Below are 19237 nucleotides of genomic sequence, written 5' to 3' on the forward strand. Positions count from 1 at the left end.
CTAAAAATTGACAATGTTATCAGGGAAAAAATGTTCCATGTAATCATGTTCCCATACAAATTGGTACATGATATTAAACATGAACTTTTTGTAACTTACTAGAATGTTGACACATTAAAAGTAATCCACGTGATTGAATATCAAATTTAGTGATTGTGAGAATTGAAGTGAGCACCTATGACTTGAAGCTATTTCATAATTCCAAATTTCTGACAACAATTTTACTCTAGTTGCTCTGAGTAAACTATATTTGAACCTGCCTTTATAACAAAGTAATCCACGTGTTTGAATATGAAGTTTCGTGATTGTAAGAATTGAAGTGAGCACCTATGACTTGAAGCTATTTCATAATTCCAAATTTATGCCAACAATTTTACTCTAGTTGCTTTGAGTAAACCATATTTGAACCTGCCTTTATAACAAATGTATGCTGTGAGCTTTATAAGTTAAACCTTATAATATGCTTGTTCGGACTGACATCCATAAAATGTGAAAAAGATTTGAACCTCACAAACATTTAACAGAGACTATAAAAAAACACACAATTAGAAGTAGAAGAAAAAAAAAAAAACAAGGTTGTTTCCTCAAATAATCCGAGGAAGAATTATACAGCAAATGGTATAATAAAGGGAACGACTTCATCATACCTCTTGGAGCTCATCAGTTGGTAGACTGATCTTGTACAGGAGTGGGAAACCCAATTGTGTCACTCATGTCGTAAACAATGTTAAGTGTCATGTTTTGCATTTTGTGGTAAGCCAATTCCAGAATACCTACTTTTTTTAAATAAAACAATTATGATTATTTCCATGCTGATTTTATTTGATTTTATTAGTGTGCATCTGACCTGTGAGATGATTTTCTAGAAATAATGCATGTATTTCAGTCTGCTGAAGTGAAATGAGTCAAAAGAGGCCCAGGTTTTTCATCCTAGAAGAATCTTCATCAGAGGCAAAATGATGACAATAAACAGTAATCAAGCATGAATACACTTATTTGGAATACAGACTTAAAACAACATTTAACATGCACTATCTGGACACATAAAAGCGAAATGGGTTGGTGGGGTGTCGTATTGGGAGCCAATTAAGTAAGGAAAGGGGATTAAAACAATATGGAGGAGGCTATTAAAAAAAAAAAAAGGATGCCCAGGCCCCATAACTCAATTTTTGTTCTCCATTCGCTCACTATCTACATCTACTGTGGTAGGCCTACTTATAGCAAAGTCCACTTTTGGTGATAATGCTGAGGTGCATGAAGAAACTTGTGAAGCTGATAAATGTATTAGTTCAGTCATTGTTTTGTTTCCTGTTTCCTGTTTCTATCATAATGTATTGTTGATTTTGTAACGGCCTCTAATCTAAGTTCTGTTTTAAGTACATTTTGATATGTATTATGTTTCATTCAAAACTGTGATTTTGAACTATATTGTAAAGGGAATCTCCATTTCCAAGCCCTAGGCTTTTGCCTGATTTCCTCCTTTGACTCACACATCTATGTAAGTAGTTTATATGTGATTTTATGAAATGAATAAATTGAATTGAATTGAAAGTGGCTGCAAGGAGTTTGGTGTATATAACATCATTGGATATCATGCAGCCACCGAGTTATATCTAAGCAGTTTTCAACCTCTGCTTATACTATAACATTGAAATAAAAATTAATGTTAAAGCTGGATGTTGTGGAAAGAATAACTCTGTGTAAATTTAGTGTGGGAACCACAAGCTGCCTATTGCTACTTGTCGATATTTACCTGATCAAGTATCCCAATTATGTACTCTATGTAACTTGCAGGTTCAAGGGGATGAATTTCATTACTTGTTGGTTTGTCCTTTCTTCAGTGAAACACGTAGGCATTATATTAAGAGATATTTCTCACGCCGTCCTAACGTTATTAAATTTCATCAATTATTTAGTAGTAAGAGTATTAAAACGTTGAAGAATTTGTCTAGATTTTGTAAGATAATTATGTTGAAGTTTGTCTAGAATCATTTTTAGTAGTGCCAAAACTGTGAGGTGTGCAAGTTGGCACAGTGTGCTCTATTTGTTGTTAAATCTTGCCGATATTATATTACATGTATTTATGTGTTGTGACTGCCAAAGATTTAATTTTTCTTTTATTGTGTGTTTTATACTCATTGTATTTCTTCCATGCCCGGGGAGGGGCCGTTTTAAGAAATAAAATTCATTGTCATTGTCATTGTCATTGTCATTGTCATTGTCATTGTCATTGTCATTGTCATTGTCATTGTCATTGTCATTGTCATTGTCATTGTCATGAATTTGAAACTGCTGCACTTTGAGATCCTTTTGTCTCTCCCTCTCTCTATCTTTCATTAATTGCTGCTTGTTTTTTTTTTTCCAACTTTTAGGTCGGTTTGTTGTTGTTGTTTTTTGTTTGTTTATTTGTTTGTTTTCAGGAGTTTTTGGTGTTTCTGATTTGTTTGTTTGTTTAATTTGGGGTTCGGTTGTTTTGTTTTCTTTCTTTCTTTTTTTGTTTTTGTTGCAGGCAAGTTCTGGCATATCGGACGATTTCACAAGAAAGCCAACTATGTGCGTGCGCCAGTGAAAGCGCAATATCTATCCTCCCATAGTGCCCATCAATATAGTACAGTACTTAGTCTTGACTGTGTGTGTCATAGTGGTCGATGTATAGCGCGTATGTTCGCTTTTTCCGATCATCCGATGCACCTGCTGCGCAGCCGCTGCGCGTGCGTTGATGATAAATTGTACATGGTATGGTACGTGGAAGTATCAGTTCGTGATCGCTCGCTCGCCTCGCTGGTCCATGACCTCAAGTACCGAATGAACGACACATCCATCCAAGTGGACGCCAGACCGTACGATTACGCGATTGAATGACACACGTCTGCTCTTCTGAGGCCTCAATTATACGTAAGTGAGTGGCAAAATTGCGAAATTATTATTGTTGGACTGTTAATTTGATCACATTACTTACGTGAAACTTTTGCTGCTAGTGATAAAAAATGTAAACTGCGAGTCTTTGACCAATTTACGTAGTCCCACACGTTGGGATGTATGTTATTTATAAATCGTATATGATTATGATTGCACTGCACTTGCCAAGCAAGCGCAAGCTTGTTGGACCTAACACTTAACAGATGTAGAGATTGGATACTGTCTCTCTCACTTTAAACATTAAATTTTAAACAAACAGAATCGAAACTTTGGAGAAGTGTGCAACCAACCACTGTGTGTTGAATTACGAAACGTAATACACAATAGTCGTTAGTGCTCTGTTGTGTGTTGACTGTCAGTGATTCATCAATTCTCGTTCATTTCATTGAATTTTTTTAGTCAGTCATCAAACACTTGTTTTTTTAGGCTTGATTTGTAAGTTGGTAAGGTGCACTGCAAGAAAAATGACAATGAATTGATACCCTCTTGCTAGACTGCTGCAATACTTTTAATAGAAAATTCTACCAGGACTTTAATATATCAGTGTCAGTATCAGTTCGGGAAACCCACTCACAAGGGGGGCCCCTCCTTATAAGTAACCCGTCCCCCTTATACGTGGCGACTGAGTACGGAGGTCAGTCGCCACGTCTGCACTCAAGCATTGCCGCGCCGCCGCGCCTGGCGACACTCACGCCAGTAATCGCTCGCATTTCAGCATTCGCATGGGTCGTTTGACATCGCATTTAAATCCATGATTTTAGATATGATGCCTCAAACCGATTTTGCTCAAATTTCGTGAGTAACTAGGAAACTTGTGAAGCTTTATGGACATAATCAAGCAAATTGCCGCAGTCCTTTCATTTTCGCGTTGCATTGCAAAAAAGCGTGGAGACTCCTTATAAGGGGTGCCCCGGGGGTTACTTATAAGGGGGACGGGGTTACTTATAAGGGGGACGGGTTACTTATAAGGAGGGGCCCCCCTTGTGAGTGGGTTTCCCGAACTGATATAGTGCATATATAGCCAGCCAGCTAGTAATAGGCTATTTGAAATAAAGTAAGTCCTTTGTCACACGTCATTGTTTTTATGAATCCCACAAGAAATTGCCCATCATTTGCTCTGGGAGTATGGTTGGACCTACTACACATCGACCGCCTAATCTTTATTTGTTTGATAAGAATATTTAACACTGAAATTCACATTAAAAACTTGACCTACGTGATTGAGAAAATCCAGCAATATCAAATGCCGTTGTTCCCATTTCGATTCGAAGTTTCAGTGCAAAAATATCGCCTTCGAATTTGCGTGACCTCGTTTCAGCTCCCCGCGGTCACGGTAATGCTCCTTATTGAAATCGACCGCTGTTTTTGCATTGACAATGCACGCAAACCGAGTTGTATTGAACACCGTGTTGTAGGAAGCTTTTTAGAAACTTCCATAGACGTTACATTATGATTCAGTGAAAATATTCATTCGAAATTTTGTCCTTGATTAGAACCATTAATGAACAGTGAATTTTCGCGTTTTCCCACACATCCTCATCAACAGTCAAAGCCAATCAATTTTTATGTGCTCTGCGCGCAGTGAAGTGTGTACTACATTTATAAGCTTCCTGTGCACCAATACTACGCGGTCGGTTTAAATACAGTGTAAGGGCGGTCGATAACGTAGTAGGATTATATCATAACTATACACAGCCCAGTTGCTGTAAAAATGTGACAGAGCTGTACCAGGATTGTCCACAACACAAAGCGAATACAAAGCGTACATATTGATGTTGAGTTTTGATACCTGACATCATTTTTGTCACTTCAAACTCATTAAAGACAATCTTCATTAGAATAGACTTCATGTCTATGTTTTCGATATTGACATACACAATTCATAACTTACCGAAAACAAAGATTATATGCAGTGTGTGCGAATAGTACATCATCTTTCACTGACAGCCATTTTGAATAATTGGGAGTTCACGCGATCGGAGCTGCACTTTTAAAGGTCACGCTGTAAGTAACAATTTTGTAATCGTGGAATATTATTTCAAGATGAAAGTAGCAAAAAAGAGGGAAATAGAATGATGTGTCTCCATGCCAGTGTTTTAAAGCCTCTGTTTAGAACTTAACAAGTCCCTCACTGATAAACTCTTGGGCATGAATGAGTCTGTGTAGCAGAACTTAATCCAAATATCATCTGTAAGAGCATGTTTCAGATTTGTGTGTAATTGTAACTTTTGTCACCTCATTTCCAGCAGAAATCACTGAATGGCGAATCTCCGGCCTTTGATACACACCAAGTGACCAACGTGACAGCAATCAAATCTGGAGCCACAGCGACAGAAACATTCTTCTCTGAGGGGGACGAAAAGAATGAAAAAGAGGAAGGAGTTGGATGCACTTCTCACAATGGCTAATGGAAAGAAAAATGGAAAGAGCAAGCGCTCTAAGGAGGGCCACGAACTGCTACGCCTCGACTCCGACTCCAACTCCTCAGACAATGATGAGCTGTTCCTGGCACCAAAGAAGACTGTTGTCAGAAGGTAGTGTGGATTCCATTCTATTTTGACTTATTCCTTCTAACTTAGTCAATCATTTACTCTTACCTGCTCTTTGCAATATAAGATTGTTAAATGAGAGTGTATTTATTGGAATATTCTTTATTTGAACAAATTTAATTACAATGTCAAGCAGCTAAGAACACTAGTAAGATCTCGTGAAGACTTCATGAGAAGAGATCTTCATAAACTGCCTCTTGGGGGAAAAAACAAAAGAAAAGAAAGAATGAAATGAATAGCAATGTCGTTGATGACTCTCTACAATTGCAGCCTTAGATCTTCAACCCTCCACACAGCATATGTATGCCTCTAATGAATGGTGTTTTAACAATCCTAACACATGTCAAGTCTCAAACCGAAAATCTCTCTTATTTTAATACATCAATGCAAAAAAAAATAGAAAAATAAATTAATGAAAAATATATAAAAATGACTTATTTTGTGAAAATCAGTGCCAGTGAATACATTGTACTGCAAACACCTTTGAAATGCGTACAAATGTATTGTATATAAAGTGTGTTGCTATACATGTATGTGATTGGTAATTAATGATTTTTTTGTCAATTTTTGAATAGACAAATACAGTGTGTATCAGGGATCTCGCCAGCGTATATCACCCTTGTCGGCCCCGACAAGCGTGCGGTTTGAAGAAGCAATTGCCGACAAGGGTAAAACTTGCCGACAAGGGTAACACCACGCGTGAACTTGCCGACAAGGGTAACTTGCTTGACGAGCTAAGTTCGGACCAATTTCTCGCCTTTTTCGATCTTTATTATCTGGCTAGAAAAGATGCTAGATGTTGAAAGCAGCAGCAGTTTACATACTTACAAGCGCAAAAATTTATCTACGCAGTCACCGCACCGATCACAACAACGCGGCTCAACACAACAGAGCGACGTACTAGCTGATACACACCACATCACACACTTGCTCACTCACATGCGCTCTGATTTGGGATCCACACACACATGCACAAGCACCCAGCCGGCCACTGCCTGCGTGTACAACGGTACAGTGTATTGTGAGATGGAGAGAGAGGACGGAAAGAGAGGGAAGGAGGCCGAGGAAGGCTGACACGTGCTCGCTTGTTGTCACGCTTGTTGTCGGGTTACGCAAAAACAAACGATATGAAATGCATGCCCCCCTCCGCCAAAGGTTGTATTTTTTTTTTTTTTTTTGGCTGCTTTGGTTTGTTTGTTAGTTTGTCTGCCTGTCTGTCTCTCTATTCGCAAAATAAGTCAAAATTTGGGAACAGATTAGGATGAAATTTTCAGGAACAGTTACAGTTGGTTGGTAAAATGGCGCAAGGAACTATTGATGATTAAATTTTGATAGTGAGCAGGATTTATAATACCATCGAAATTCACCGCCAGGATCCAGGATGTTTAGACTTTGTTTCGTATATTTGAAAGGATTCGTATCAATTCTTTAGGAAGCTGGCCATCGGCAATGATGCAAAATTAGATGCGTTCAAAGCATTGCCGCAGAGAGAAAATTAACTCCATTTTTCGTTTAAAAAAAGAAAAGAAAAAAGAACGTGCGATGGAGTAAGCAAATGCAAATTGTTATTTAGGTTTTGGTAGTTTCAGTGGGTTATGCGTTCCATTTTAGCCTTTTCAATTTCCATGGATTTGTAAACGTCATTCGTGAATATTCCATTTTCCTTCTCCGGGCCGAAATTTATAGTAATTCTGTCATGATGGTCTTTCAAGTTCAACGTACGTAATGCTCCACGTGCTTCTGGGTTGGTTTGTTAAAAGGTGGGTTAGGGGGCCTTCATGGGCAGAAAATAAATGGCTGATCATTCATCAATATTCCCAGTTGGTTTACATGCTATGTACACGCTGTTTACGACTACTGAAGCAAGGTGGCAGTACGCGCGACATTCTTTATCTGACACCTGGCTTTCGTGGAAATTTCCAAGCCATGATATCAAGTTTCCCCACTGCTTGAGGTCGTGCTTTTTTTTTTTTATTCTTCATTACGAACATCAATTTTTTTCAACTTGAAAAGTGTAGATAATTTGCTTCGAGGACGTGTTTCTTTCTTTTTTTTCTTTTTTTTTTTTTCATTGCAGCGTCGGTAACATTTTGTTTTGTTCATCGTCCGTGCATGGCAGGGGTTCATGGGAGGAGAACGATAAGAATGACTGGGGAGAAAATAAACTGAAAGAAGGAAGCATCTTTATCTTTAGAGCGAGCTGTCTTTGTTTTTCTCTACACCAGCATCAGTCATCGCCACCAAGGTTCATTTTTTTTTTTCGTTACTCCGACAGATTAATGATAAAATGATGCTAGATTCTTTATTCTGAAGGTTCGTTAATCCAAAAATGATTAAGAAAAAATGTCCGTTCATTTCACGACGAAATCAGTTTTGTTATTTCGAACGTTCTGGCAGTGAAATTTCGGAATAAAACGACGGCACAAAACAGCGTGTTTTCGTACTCTAAGGGTCTGTTATTCCGACAGAAGTAGTTATGATGAAATAATAAATTGTAGATTCTTTATTCTGAAGGTTCGTTAACCGAAAATTGAATAAAGAAAAATGTCCGTAAATTTCAAAACGAAATCAGTGCGTCATTTCAAACGTTTTGCCAGTGAAATTTTGGAATAAAACGACTGCCCCCAAACGGTTGCAGTTTTCTTACTCTGAGGGTTCATTACTCCGACAGATTAATGAAAAAATAATGCTAGATTCCTTCTTCTGAAGGTTCGTTAATCAAAAAAAAAAAAATGATTAAGAAAAAATGTCCGTTCATTTCACAACGAAATCAGTTTTGTTATTTCGAACGTTTCTGTCAGTGAAATTTCGGAATAAAACGACGGCACAAAACAGCGTGTTTTCGTACTCTATAAGGGTCTGTTATTCCGACAGAAGTAGTAATGATGAAATAATAAATTGTAGATTCTTTATTCTGAAGGTTCGTTAACCGAAAATTGAATAAAGAAAAATGTCCGTAAATTTCAAAACGAAATCAGTGCGTCATTTCGAACGTTTTGCCAGTGAAATTTGGAATAAAACAACTGCCCAAAAAAAACAGTTGCACTTTTCTTACTCTTAGGGTTCGTTAATCCGAGAGATTAATGATAAAACAATGCTATATTCCTTATTCTGAAGGTTCGTTAATCCAAAAATGATTTTAAAAAATGTCCGTTCATTTCACAACGAAATCAGTTTTGTTATTTCGAACGTTTCCGTCAGTGAAATTTCAGAATAAAACGACGGCCCCAAAACTGTTAGTTTTCTTTTACTCTGAAGGTTCGTTACTGCGAAAGAATAACGATAATACTTTAGATTCTTAATTCTGAACGATCGTTAATCGGAAAACAATAAAGAAGAAATGAAAACGGTTATAGTTTTCTTACCCTCAGGGTTCGTTACTCCGACAGAATAATGGCAAAATAATACTCTACATTCTTGATTCTGAATGATCGTTAATAGAAAAATTATAAAGGAGAAAATATTCGTTTATATCCAAACGAAATCAGTTTTGTTATTTCGAATGTTCTGCCAGTATAATTTCGGAATACAACAACGGCCCCAAAACGGTGTTTTCTTATACTGAAGGTTTTTTATTCTGAAACAATAACGATGATAGATGATAGATTCCTTTCTGAAGGTTCGTTGATCGGAAAATGAAAAAAAAAAATGCTTGTTAATCTTCGAACGAAATCAGTTTTATTTTGAACATTCATCTGTAGTACCGACCTTTGGTGTTGTTGTTGTTTTCGATTACAAACCTTCGAAGTACTCAGTAATGAATCGTTTCATTTTATGATTAAACAAACCTTCGGAATAATGACCATCATTACATTTAAAATTGTAGGATATCTCTTTGATGTCACGGCCAAACTACCGCAGTATACCAAGAAAGGAAAGTGCAACGATGTCCCGAAAGTTCTCGATCGCTTCTCGCGCATCTGCATGCAATAGGCCTACCACGTGGTCGAGCAGACGGCGAGAAAGCAACACGGCGCGCGTTGTTGCGATGCAGAGGCGGCTAATTATTGCAACAGTGAAACAGGAAAGGCCTAAAAGAAATCGGAACCTCCACCATCGGCACCTACTTCTCTTTCATTTACCGGTATTATTTAGGAACTGCCGCTAACATAAGGTATGGAGTTTCTGCACTGTTTCTGTGAGAATATGCCCCTCACAACGTTCATTACATCTCCGTGAGAATGTCGCATTTAGTGGCATTTTAGCGGCGATTTATCTGTGTTGTATTGAGCATTAGTGAAGGCTTCCGCGCTTCGCGAGGGAGGGGGAACCCCCCTCCCGTACCCACCCCCAGAACAGCGCGCATAAATGCCGACAAGCGTGAAGAAATTCCTGGCGAGAACCCTGTGTATGTACAAGTTTAGGGGAAAGAAATACATGTAACATGTCAAAATATTGCCTCATAATGTCCCAAATTCAATTTTAAAGAAAGAAATTTCCTAACCCTAAACTTCAAAAAAAAAAAAAAAAGGCCTGAAAATAACAGGTACATGTGTACAACATTGTATGCAGTTTCTCATTCCGTGGCTATAGGAAATGTATTCCACTGCCAGTTCTCGAGAAATTCTGTCCCAATTCATGATTGTTATTCCTGGTTAAATAATGATATAGAAACACCTACATGTATGTTTTTCTGTAATTGCATTTTGTAGAGCTGTGATGTGAGTAATGTTGAGGAATATAGATTTTTTTCTCTTGTGTTGTACTGAGTGAGTTACAATGTAGTTGGTATTCTCAGATTTTACCCCTCGCCTAAACATGTCTACTACTGTGTCAAAGAGAGATGCCTGAAAAGAAAAAACAAAACAAAACAAAAACAAAAGTCCCAGCAAAACTGAGCTGCTGAAATTAGGAAAATTACATTGAGAAACTGTAGAAATGCACACAGTGTAAAGTCTTTCCTACCTGTGAGAGATTACTGACTAGAGTAGCTAGTATTTTACTGTTATCTTTGGAACAAAGCACATGCATGTAGTACTGCACTCACACCACCTGAGAGAATTTAAAACAAATATGTCTTCACTTTATTCTTGTACTGTAACAATCATTTTTTTTTTTTTTTTACATCACCATATTGTAGTTCTCAGCAACCAAGCCATATCAATGTACGCAGGTATGTGAATTGCTCTAGAACTTCTAGCGACAGTTAACAGATCATTCTAAACGTTGATTCCACTTACTGTACTTGTAATGTCACCTGGCTCTCACACTATCAATATGCAGTATTTCAATTTTCAGTCATATGTACTATACAAAGGTACATGTACACCCTGTACACTCTATTACTGTATTTAGCTGTTATTTTCGCGAGGGTTTAATTTTCGCGAATTTTGCGAATCTCAGTTGGACCACAAATTTGAAAATGTCACCATATATGCTATAGATAGTAGTGCACTTATGTAGGCCTCTGTGTCAATTCGCGAACATAACATCTCGCGAAAATGTCCATGACCCCATTTACGAAAATATCTGTACGCGAAAATAACAGCGTATACAGTACAATGTACTTACATGTAGCAGATGACTTTTGAGGGAGAGAATTTACAGATTATTTTTCTTGTTGTGTTTGTAATGCTACTGAAGGACCTGCAACATCCCCAAAATGTTACGTATAATGTCAAGCCCTGAGGCAGGAATACTGTGCACTGCCTATTCCTCACAACAAAATGCATCATCTGTCATATTATGTGGGTTAGTCAATCTGATGACATACATTTGTATGCTTTCAACTTGTCATGAGAGAGATGCCGAGTCTGAAGTACAAATTGTCTTCGGCCTCTTTCCAGACTTGTGATTCTGTGCAGCTTTCTGATGTGTAATACATAGTGTATCTTCATGCATGATTTCTAATACTTTCCTGCCACCTGGATTTTAGTGTGGCACATGGAATATCAAAGTAGATTTTAAACCAACTACACTAAAAACAATTACTCTTTTAACTAACGTGTGTGCTATTAAGCACATCAGTATTTTTTTTTTCCCCCATGGGAGATGTGAGAGAACATTATATCAAAATGTTTCACTGTTATGGGATCATGTGTATCCAATTGGTCACTGGTATTTGATTAACCCACATACACATTTAATAGTACATCATCATATACAGGGGTATGTGTCATTCAGTACAATCGAATGCATTGCGTAACTCTGTTTACAATTGTTCATTCCTATTTACTTGTGTCATTGCACTTTTCTTCACACAGTACAACAATGTCGTTGTGAACACTCAAACCAGGGGACTGATGAAGCAATTACCCGTAATACAAAATGTGAATGACTATTATCAAAGATGCTAGAGTACTTCATGCAGGATCTTGCCATAGTTGTATGATCCACTATAAAAGCAAGACAAAACAAGACAAAACAAAACAAAACAAAACAAAACATTTAAATTGTCCCCACCGACTTGAAACATTATTCTTGACAAAAACATAGAGTGCAAGTGTTGCATTCTAGATATCACCAGCTCCCATTTTATAAAAAAGAAAAAGAAAAAAGATGCACTTGCTACCTTCAGTTGTGCCAGTATTAATGGTGAGAAAAACTATTCTTAGAGAGTGCGCGTACAAATGTATACTAACACTGGCTGTACAGTCACTATCAGGTACATGTAGTACAATGTGTACAGTTAGTAAAATTAATGAGAAAGACTCCATTGAGAAGGCTATGAAGTTACATACATATTGTACTTGCAACTTGCACAGACTGTAGATTAGAGTATAAAAAAAGTACTTTACAGTATCTTTAATAGGTAATCTAAGGAAAGCTTTCACAGGTATTTCTATTTTAGTTGCATTTCTTATAAAGATGAAAAGTTATAAAGATGGAGGACTAATAACGGGAAAAGCTTGCTCCCCATGAATTAGTGCACAACATACTGTACATGTAGACCTTCACATCTCCATTATGATCATCCAAGCACCAAGTGTAATACAGAGCTGCTTGTCACTTCCTCCTTTACATGTATGTCATCATTGCTAGTACCCTTCAAAACTACCATATCCCATGGAGTTGCACCTACTGTACCTTGTATGTGTGTGACTAATAGCATTGGAGGTATACACCAACATACAACTCTGGTACACTGTACCCGATACTATACTGTCTAGTAAATGCTTTTAAACTGTAAATCAACATTATGTACACGTAGGCTTTCTGCAGCCCTGCGTTTGCAGTGTTTCTGTTTCCCGTAGCTAGCGTACTGAGTTTCAATTCCATGAAATTTAATGAAATGGGTTCTGCCGTGGGTCATGCACAGGTTTGCAGTGAAAGATTCATAGCAGTTCTGATGCCTGATCAATTTATTGACTGATCTGCAGTTTGTATTAATGCTAACTTCTTTCATGTGAGAATACTAGTGCTTGCAGTGTTGATACTATACATGTATATCGTGGAAATGGCTCAGGATATCTTCATGAAACTTATTACAGTGTACATGTGCATGTACTGACTGGCAGTAGAGGGAATTTTGGGGTCATGGGTTAAAGGTCAGGATCAAAGGTCAAGGTCAACTCCTCAAAATTTAACTATTCCCTCATATCTATGCAATGCCTGCAGGATTTTTCTTGAAACTTTGTGTGTACTTGTATTACCCAATTCCATACACAGTTCTCTACACTGTCCTAGTCAAAAGTGTTGCAGTACGGAGATTTCAGCACATTTGGCGTGACTTGCAACTAGCACAAATTACAGTCAAGTACAACATACATATGTGAATATTTTTGCTTATTACATCTTATATCCCCCTTCACTCTGCCAAAATAAATTCACACAAACTTGATTTTATACCCAGGTGAGCACAAAAGAAATAAATTCACGCAAACTTGATTTTACCCAGGTGAGCACGAAAGATTGCACAAAAATTTCCACTTTTTTCATTTCAATTCAATTCAATTTGTTTATTCATCTCAGTCATCATAAAAACAAATACATTGTGAGATCAACATAGTAAAAGGAAATATTGATGAGGAGAACGGGGACTACAGAAAGCGATAGCTTGAAAAGGCGTAAAGCCCCCAGATTACAATGGTATATAGAATGCATACGTACATGACGAAGTGAACAAAATTTTTAAATGAAGTAAACAAAATTTTTAAATGAAGTAAACAAAATTTTTAAATGAAGTAGAATACTGAACTGCTTGAAATTGTACATAAAACATAGGAAAAAATACTATACATTGAAAAGGAGAAAATAAATAAGGAGGTCTAAGCCCAATGAAGTACGATGCCTCCTTCCCTCCCCTCCCCCCCCCCCCCCCCCCCATGAATACAGTCACATGCAGACTGCATAATTAATATTAACCTCTTGGTAATGAAATTCATGGGTAATATTATAGCTAAATTGTAAATACATTTGGAGTTCAAATCAAATGAATTATTGAACTTGGTTATTTTCTTTATAAATATTAATAAAAAAAATTCTTCACTTCAAACTTAAAAGAAGAAATGGTTGAACAGGAAACGATGTCATTTGGAATATTGTTCCAGATACGGGGACCAGTATGCTTAACAGATTTTAGTATGGAGTGACTATTGGCTACAGGATAATTGAATTTAAAACGTGAGCGAGTATTATATTGGTGAACATCTTTATTGTGGCAAAATAGATTAAAAATATTGACTGAAGCCAAATTATTATTAACATAAAACATTAAGTTAGCGATTTTGAATTAAATATCATATATTGTTAAGGTTTTTAAACGGAAGAATAAAGGCAAAGAAGGGGCAAAGTAAGCAGAATTAGAGCATACGTAAAGCTTTCTTTTGCAATTTGTGTATTGGATCTAACTTTCAACATTTGCCCATGTGGTGGTGCAATACTGTAAATATGGGAGAACAAAAGAATTATACAACATAAATAACTGCTTTTCAGGGAGCATAGTACGTAATTTACATAATATACCAATATTTTTAGAAACTTTGTTACAAATCAAAAAACGGTGTTCGTTAAATTTTAATTTTTCGTCAAGTATAATACCTAGAAATTTAATTGATGTTGATATGTAATTGAACATTATTCATCTTAATTTTGACTTCATCTAGAACATGAGATATTGTGGGTTTACGAAAATACATAACACTTGTCTTTACATGATTAACAATTCATTTATTACCATTGCGTTGAAGCAATCAGATACTTTATCAGGCTCAGTATTTGTTTTAGAGACAAGATAATTAAAATCACTGTGAGAGGAAATAATATTGGAATCGTCGGCAAATAATATATAAAAGAAACAGGAGAGGGCCCAGTATGGATCCCTGGGGGACTCACTGGACCCTAGGGTGTGATGAATCCTAGAATATGATGAACTTTTACCATAATTATAGTAGTGTGATGACCAGCAGACATACTGGTACATGTAGCCATCAGTCCACACACTATAAATATATAATGTAAGGCAGGATTCAGTCCACAGAACAAACATGGTAGCACATTTTACATTAATTTGACTTTTCTTTCTAAATCAGGCTTGTGGGAGTACAGACAGTGGTTTGAGTATGATGATATTACATTGTACATAGTACTTGTAACCCAGCAAAATAGATAATGATTTACATGTACAGTTTAGGTTTTTACAATGGTATGATATGTTTACATATCAAGTAAAAACCTATACATATCATACACTGTATACTCAACTGTTGTATGTAGAAAATTAATGACAATTGAAGGCAAAGAGCTGCTTAGCCCATTAAGGACGGACTGATTTTGCTACAACTCACATATCCCATAGACACCTGCCTGAGTATACGCGGGACTCGTCCTCAACGGGTTAAGGGGACGATGGTACAATGTGGCTCTCTGCTGTAGAAATGACAATGACAAATTGTTGCAGGGTCCGTAATAACAATATTGCATAGCTCTTGTGTTACCATATGTCTGCAGTTGAGCAGGGCTGGATGTGGTAATGTTTAGTCTGAGGTATCGTCAAGTACCTCTGCAGCAAAAAACAAAACAAAAAACAAAAACAAAACTAAACTAAACTAAACTAAACAAAACAAAAACAAATCGTTACAGAAGGTAAAGCTTTGAATGTATCAAAAGCGCAAATTTATCAAAGCAGCACATTGATTATGTTTAGTGTTAAAGGCATTATTTATTATTTGCAGATGAAACAAAAACCCAGCATTCAAAGTAGTTCTAAAATGTGAGTTAGGTATAGAGACAACCAATGAGAATTAAATCTTTTAATTAGTATAATCTAGAATTGTTAAATATGAAGTATGAACAATAGTTGTAATAAAAATTGTTTCTAGAATAAACCATCTTCAGTTCTGGCTTACTAAGAAAATTAGTGATAGATCAAAGATTTATTGCAGATTTTTTATATTGGGTAATGTTTGGGGAATGTTTTGTGATACAACTGACCTACATGTACACATATATGCATCAAATGTGATAACGAGAACATTTTTTAAATCACAGCTCCCAATGGTAAACAGTACCTTTAATGGCAAGCTACACATAATGCACCCCCAAATCCCTCTGTTTTAGAATATTCATCAGTTACATGTGTCTCCAACAGAAGTGAGTTACGTGTAGACATGTGAGCAGTGCAGGGTTTATTTGATTGCGATGCTGAATCAAGACATGATTTCTTCTCATTTCTTGTAAGGTTATTTACAATGTTTCCAAGATTTGAAATAATTTAGCCAATACAGGAAGAAAACAAAATGGCAGTTAAGTCACCTGACCTGCAGGTGATACTATGACATTACCACAGTCTTTCACTTCAGACATCAGAAAGGAAAAAAGTAATGTCCTGCAGCTACATTGTACACTGTACAGTGTGTAACATACTAATAGTGAAATTTGGAAATGAGCAAATAACTTTGGTTAGTAGAATATTAAAAATGGGCTGCACTGAAAACCCCTTACAATCAGTTATGTCATCATCTCTGTTTGTTGTGGTTTGCACGCTGTACATGTATACAGTATGTATACTGTGCGTGTAAGTTTTGCCTTGCAGTGGACTGCAAGGGTGAGTTTCCACACATCGTTCATTTTCATACCATCTGTGAACAAACTTGGCTATATCAGCCGCTTCATGTGGTCTGTTCCACAATCACAATGAGTGATGACTCGCGACGTGAATGTAGTCAGTGACTTCATTTTGCGAAGCGAGAGATTTGGCTGTCCAAACTGTCTCCCTAAAATAGATTGTTCAAACCCCACAAAACAATAGCAACAACAAATTTCTGCCATTTGCTTTCTACATGCATTGTACTGTACTTTTACTGTGTAATTTATAGTCTGGTGGTTAGATTGTCTAATTAAATAGAGATACTGACAAAATGTTACCTATTAAAGGTCTTTGTGATATGATATCTATCATTGAGCATATTTGCTCAATAATTTGATTCATAGGTGCTGCATAATACACTGTTTTTTTAGCGCTTAGAGACATTTTATGTAATAACGCGCTATATAAATGTTGTGAATTATTATTATTATTACTGTTAATGTTTATTTTTGTATTTCTTTTATGGGGGAAGAACTGAGAACTACACGTGGCTAAAGGGCTTTTTACACTTGTAAATTTTTGCTTAGTCCCGTAGCAACGGTGGGGCTAAGGGGGGGGGGGGGGGCCTTAGCCCCGTAAATTTTTGCTTAGTCCCGTACCAACGGTGGGGCTAAGGGGGGGGGGGGGGGGCCTTAGCCCCACCGTTGGTACGGGACTATCCTTAGCCCACTTTCTGTTTACACTCGTTTTTGCCAAAGTGGGCTAGCCCCACCGATAATCCCGTACTATCTGGCCCTGCAAAATAGCAGGGTTAGCACCGCAATTGCGGTGCCAAGCAAGTCAGTGTAAACAGAACAAAAAAATAATCCTGGGCTAAGCGACGGAGACGAAATCCGACCCTCATTGACCAATCAGAAACGAGGTAATCAAGTGCTGCCGGTGCATGCGTGTACGTGTACAGTACACAGCGTAATCATGAATATTCATGTGGTTTGGAAAGTCCGGGGCTAAGAAATATGAGTGTAAAAAGGTCAGTTTTCTCCTTAGCCCCGGACAAGAGATAGTACGGGACTAATTGGCGAGTGTAAAAAGCTGAAAAAATTGGTACGGGACTAACAATAGTCCTGGGTCAGAGAAAGTCCAGGGTTAAGAAACACAAGTGTAAAAAGGGCTTAATAGAGTTAAACATTTGAACAAGTTGATATGGTCTACAAACAAGAGCTTGATCAACAGAAATAGTTGCTAGTTAATCCTACTCACTGATAATCTTCTTCATACTACTTCTACTTCCTCTCATATTTACACTGCACAAAGTTTTCACATGCTAAGCTGTAGGTTTTCATTTATTTTCAAATAAGAGTTTTCACATGCTAAGCTGTAGGTTTTCATTTATTTTCAAATAAGAGTTCTAACATAAATCTGGCATAAATTTATGTACCATGTTTACTGTTGAAGTTTTCTGAACAACCAGATGTTGCCATATCTTTACATACACACACACACTAACAAAGTATACCTGGAGCATTCTTCAAATGAGGGGAAGGCAAACTTCAGATTCCAGTCGAAGAAGTTTTTGCATGAGCAGTTTCATTTGGCCAAAGTGAAATTATGTAGTGAGCTTTGTTTCTTTGCAAATGGAATTGCCTTTAGATAATGTGTGTCTACCTGTCAACCCTCATACATGTAGACACTTTGCAAAGCTTGTCAGGAAACTGTCCCCATGAAATGATAGTGATCAGAAGCACAAGTGTTACATTTTATGATTTTATTTTGGAGATATTCTAAGTAGAGATCTTGGCATAAATTGAAGTATCATTGGTACATGTACAGTGTACTTGAAACATATTGTCAGCCAGTAAACTGAATATAGATCACTTACATTGTACATGTATGCACATGTAGGCCTACAGTGTACACCAGTACTGTGAATTTATTGATGCTTAAAGGTTCAGTTCAGTTTAGTTTTATTCTGCATTCCAAGTTAGTAATTTGGTATTAAAAAATTCAACAAAGTGGTGGGTATGATTACACATGGTTGTATGCATTATTTGCATCAGTAAACGTCATACCATTCAGTACATTTAGGAAGTACATTTTTTTTTTTAAAGAAAGATCTACATTGTAGATATTGAAGACCAATGTACCAGTACACCAACCCAGGAAATTCTTTGAATAAAGTTTCTTCAAGGACATGACTGGAAATTGTCCATCTTCATAATAGCCAAAGCAGCACCTGACAAGGAAGATCATACAATGTACATGTGTAGCCGTATACATAGGTACCTGGTAGGTAATGCTGCGACATAAAATAGACTATGTACCGGTATTCACAAAGCACAGCACAAATCTTGTTGTGTCTACTGCTTCCGCATGCATATCTCCCAGAAATCAACACCACTGGTGGAAGAGGATTTGTCAGAAACATGATCTACAAAGGAGTAAACAATTCTAGATAATGTATCAGTTGATTCATATGGAGATATACAATGTAGGGCTACTTGTATTCTGCACACTTTCAAATTTGTCTGCTCTAAATTCACATACCGGTACATTTTGTACATGTTCGGTATGTACAAATCAGGTACAGGTGTGAAGGGGAATTACAGTGTATGTGGGGATTGTGTATCCGTAGAATCTGAATCTCCCTCCATAAACCTGACTATTTACCAATAACAGGCAAGGGCTTGCTGTGTTGGGACTTTGACCCCGTTTACAGTGCGGGGCTGGGCCGCGGTTCGGCCGTGGCCGAGCACGCCTTCATTCCAGTGTAAACGCGCAAAAGGCCAAATGCGGGGCCAAGATT

At 37.2% G+C, this 19237-nt stretch overlaps 1 protein-coding gene across 1 annotated transcript in view; it reads left to right on the plus strand.

The window, feature by feature from the left end:
• Positions 1-2776: 2776 nt before the first annotated feature.
• The window catches only part of LOC140237296 (uncharacterized), a 36938-nt gene continuing 20477 nt past the window's right edge, over positions 2777-19237 (plus strand). The window contains exons 1-2 of the mRNA XM_072317237.1: positions 2777-2899; positions 5166-5453. Of these exons, the coding sequence (XP_072173338.1) occupies positions 5284-5453 (170 nt within the window). The 5' untranslated portion in view covers positions 2777-2899; positions 5166-5283. The remainder of the gene's footprint in view (positions 2900-5165; positions 5454-19237) is intronic.

Source organism: Diadema setosum, chromosome 13 (genome assembly GCF_964275005.1).
Source record: "Diadema setosum chromosome 13, eeDiaSeto1, whole genome shotgun sequence".
NCBI lineage: Eukaryota > Metazoa > Echinodermata > Echinoidea > Diadematoida > Diadematidae > Diadema > Diadema setosum.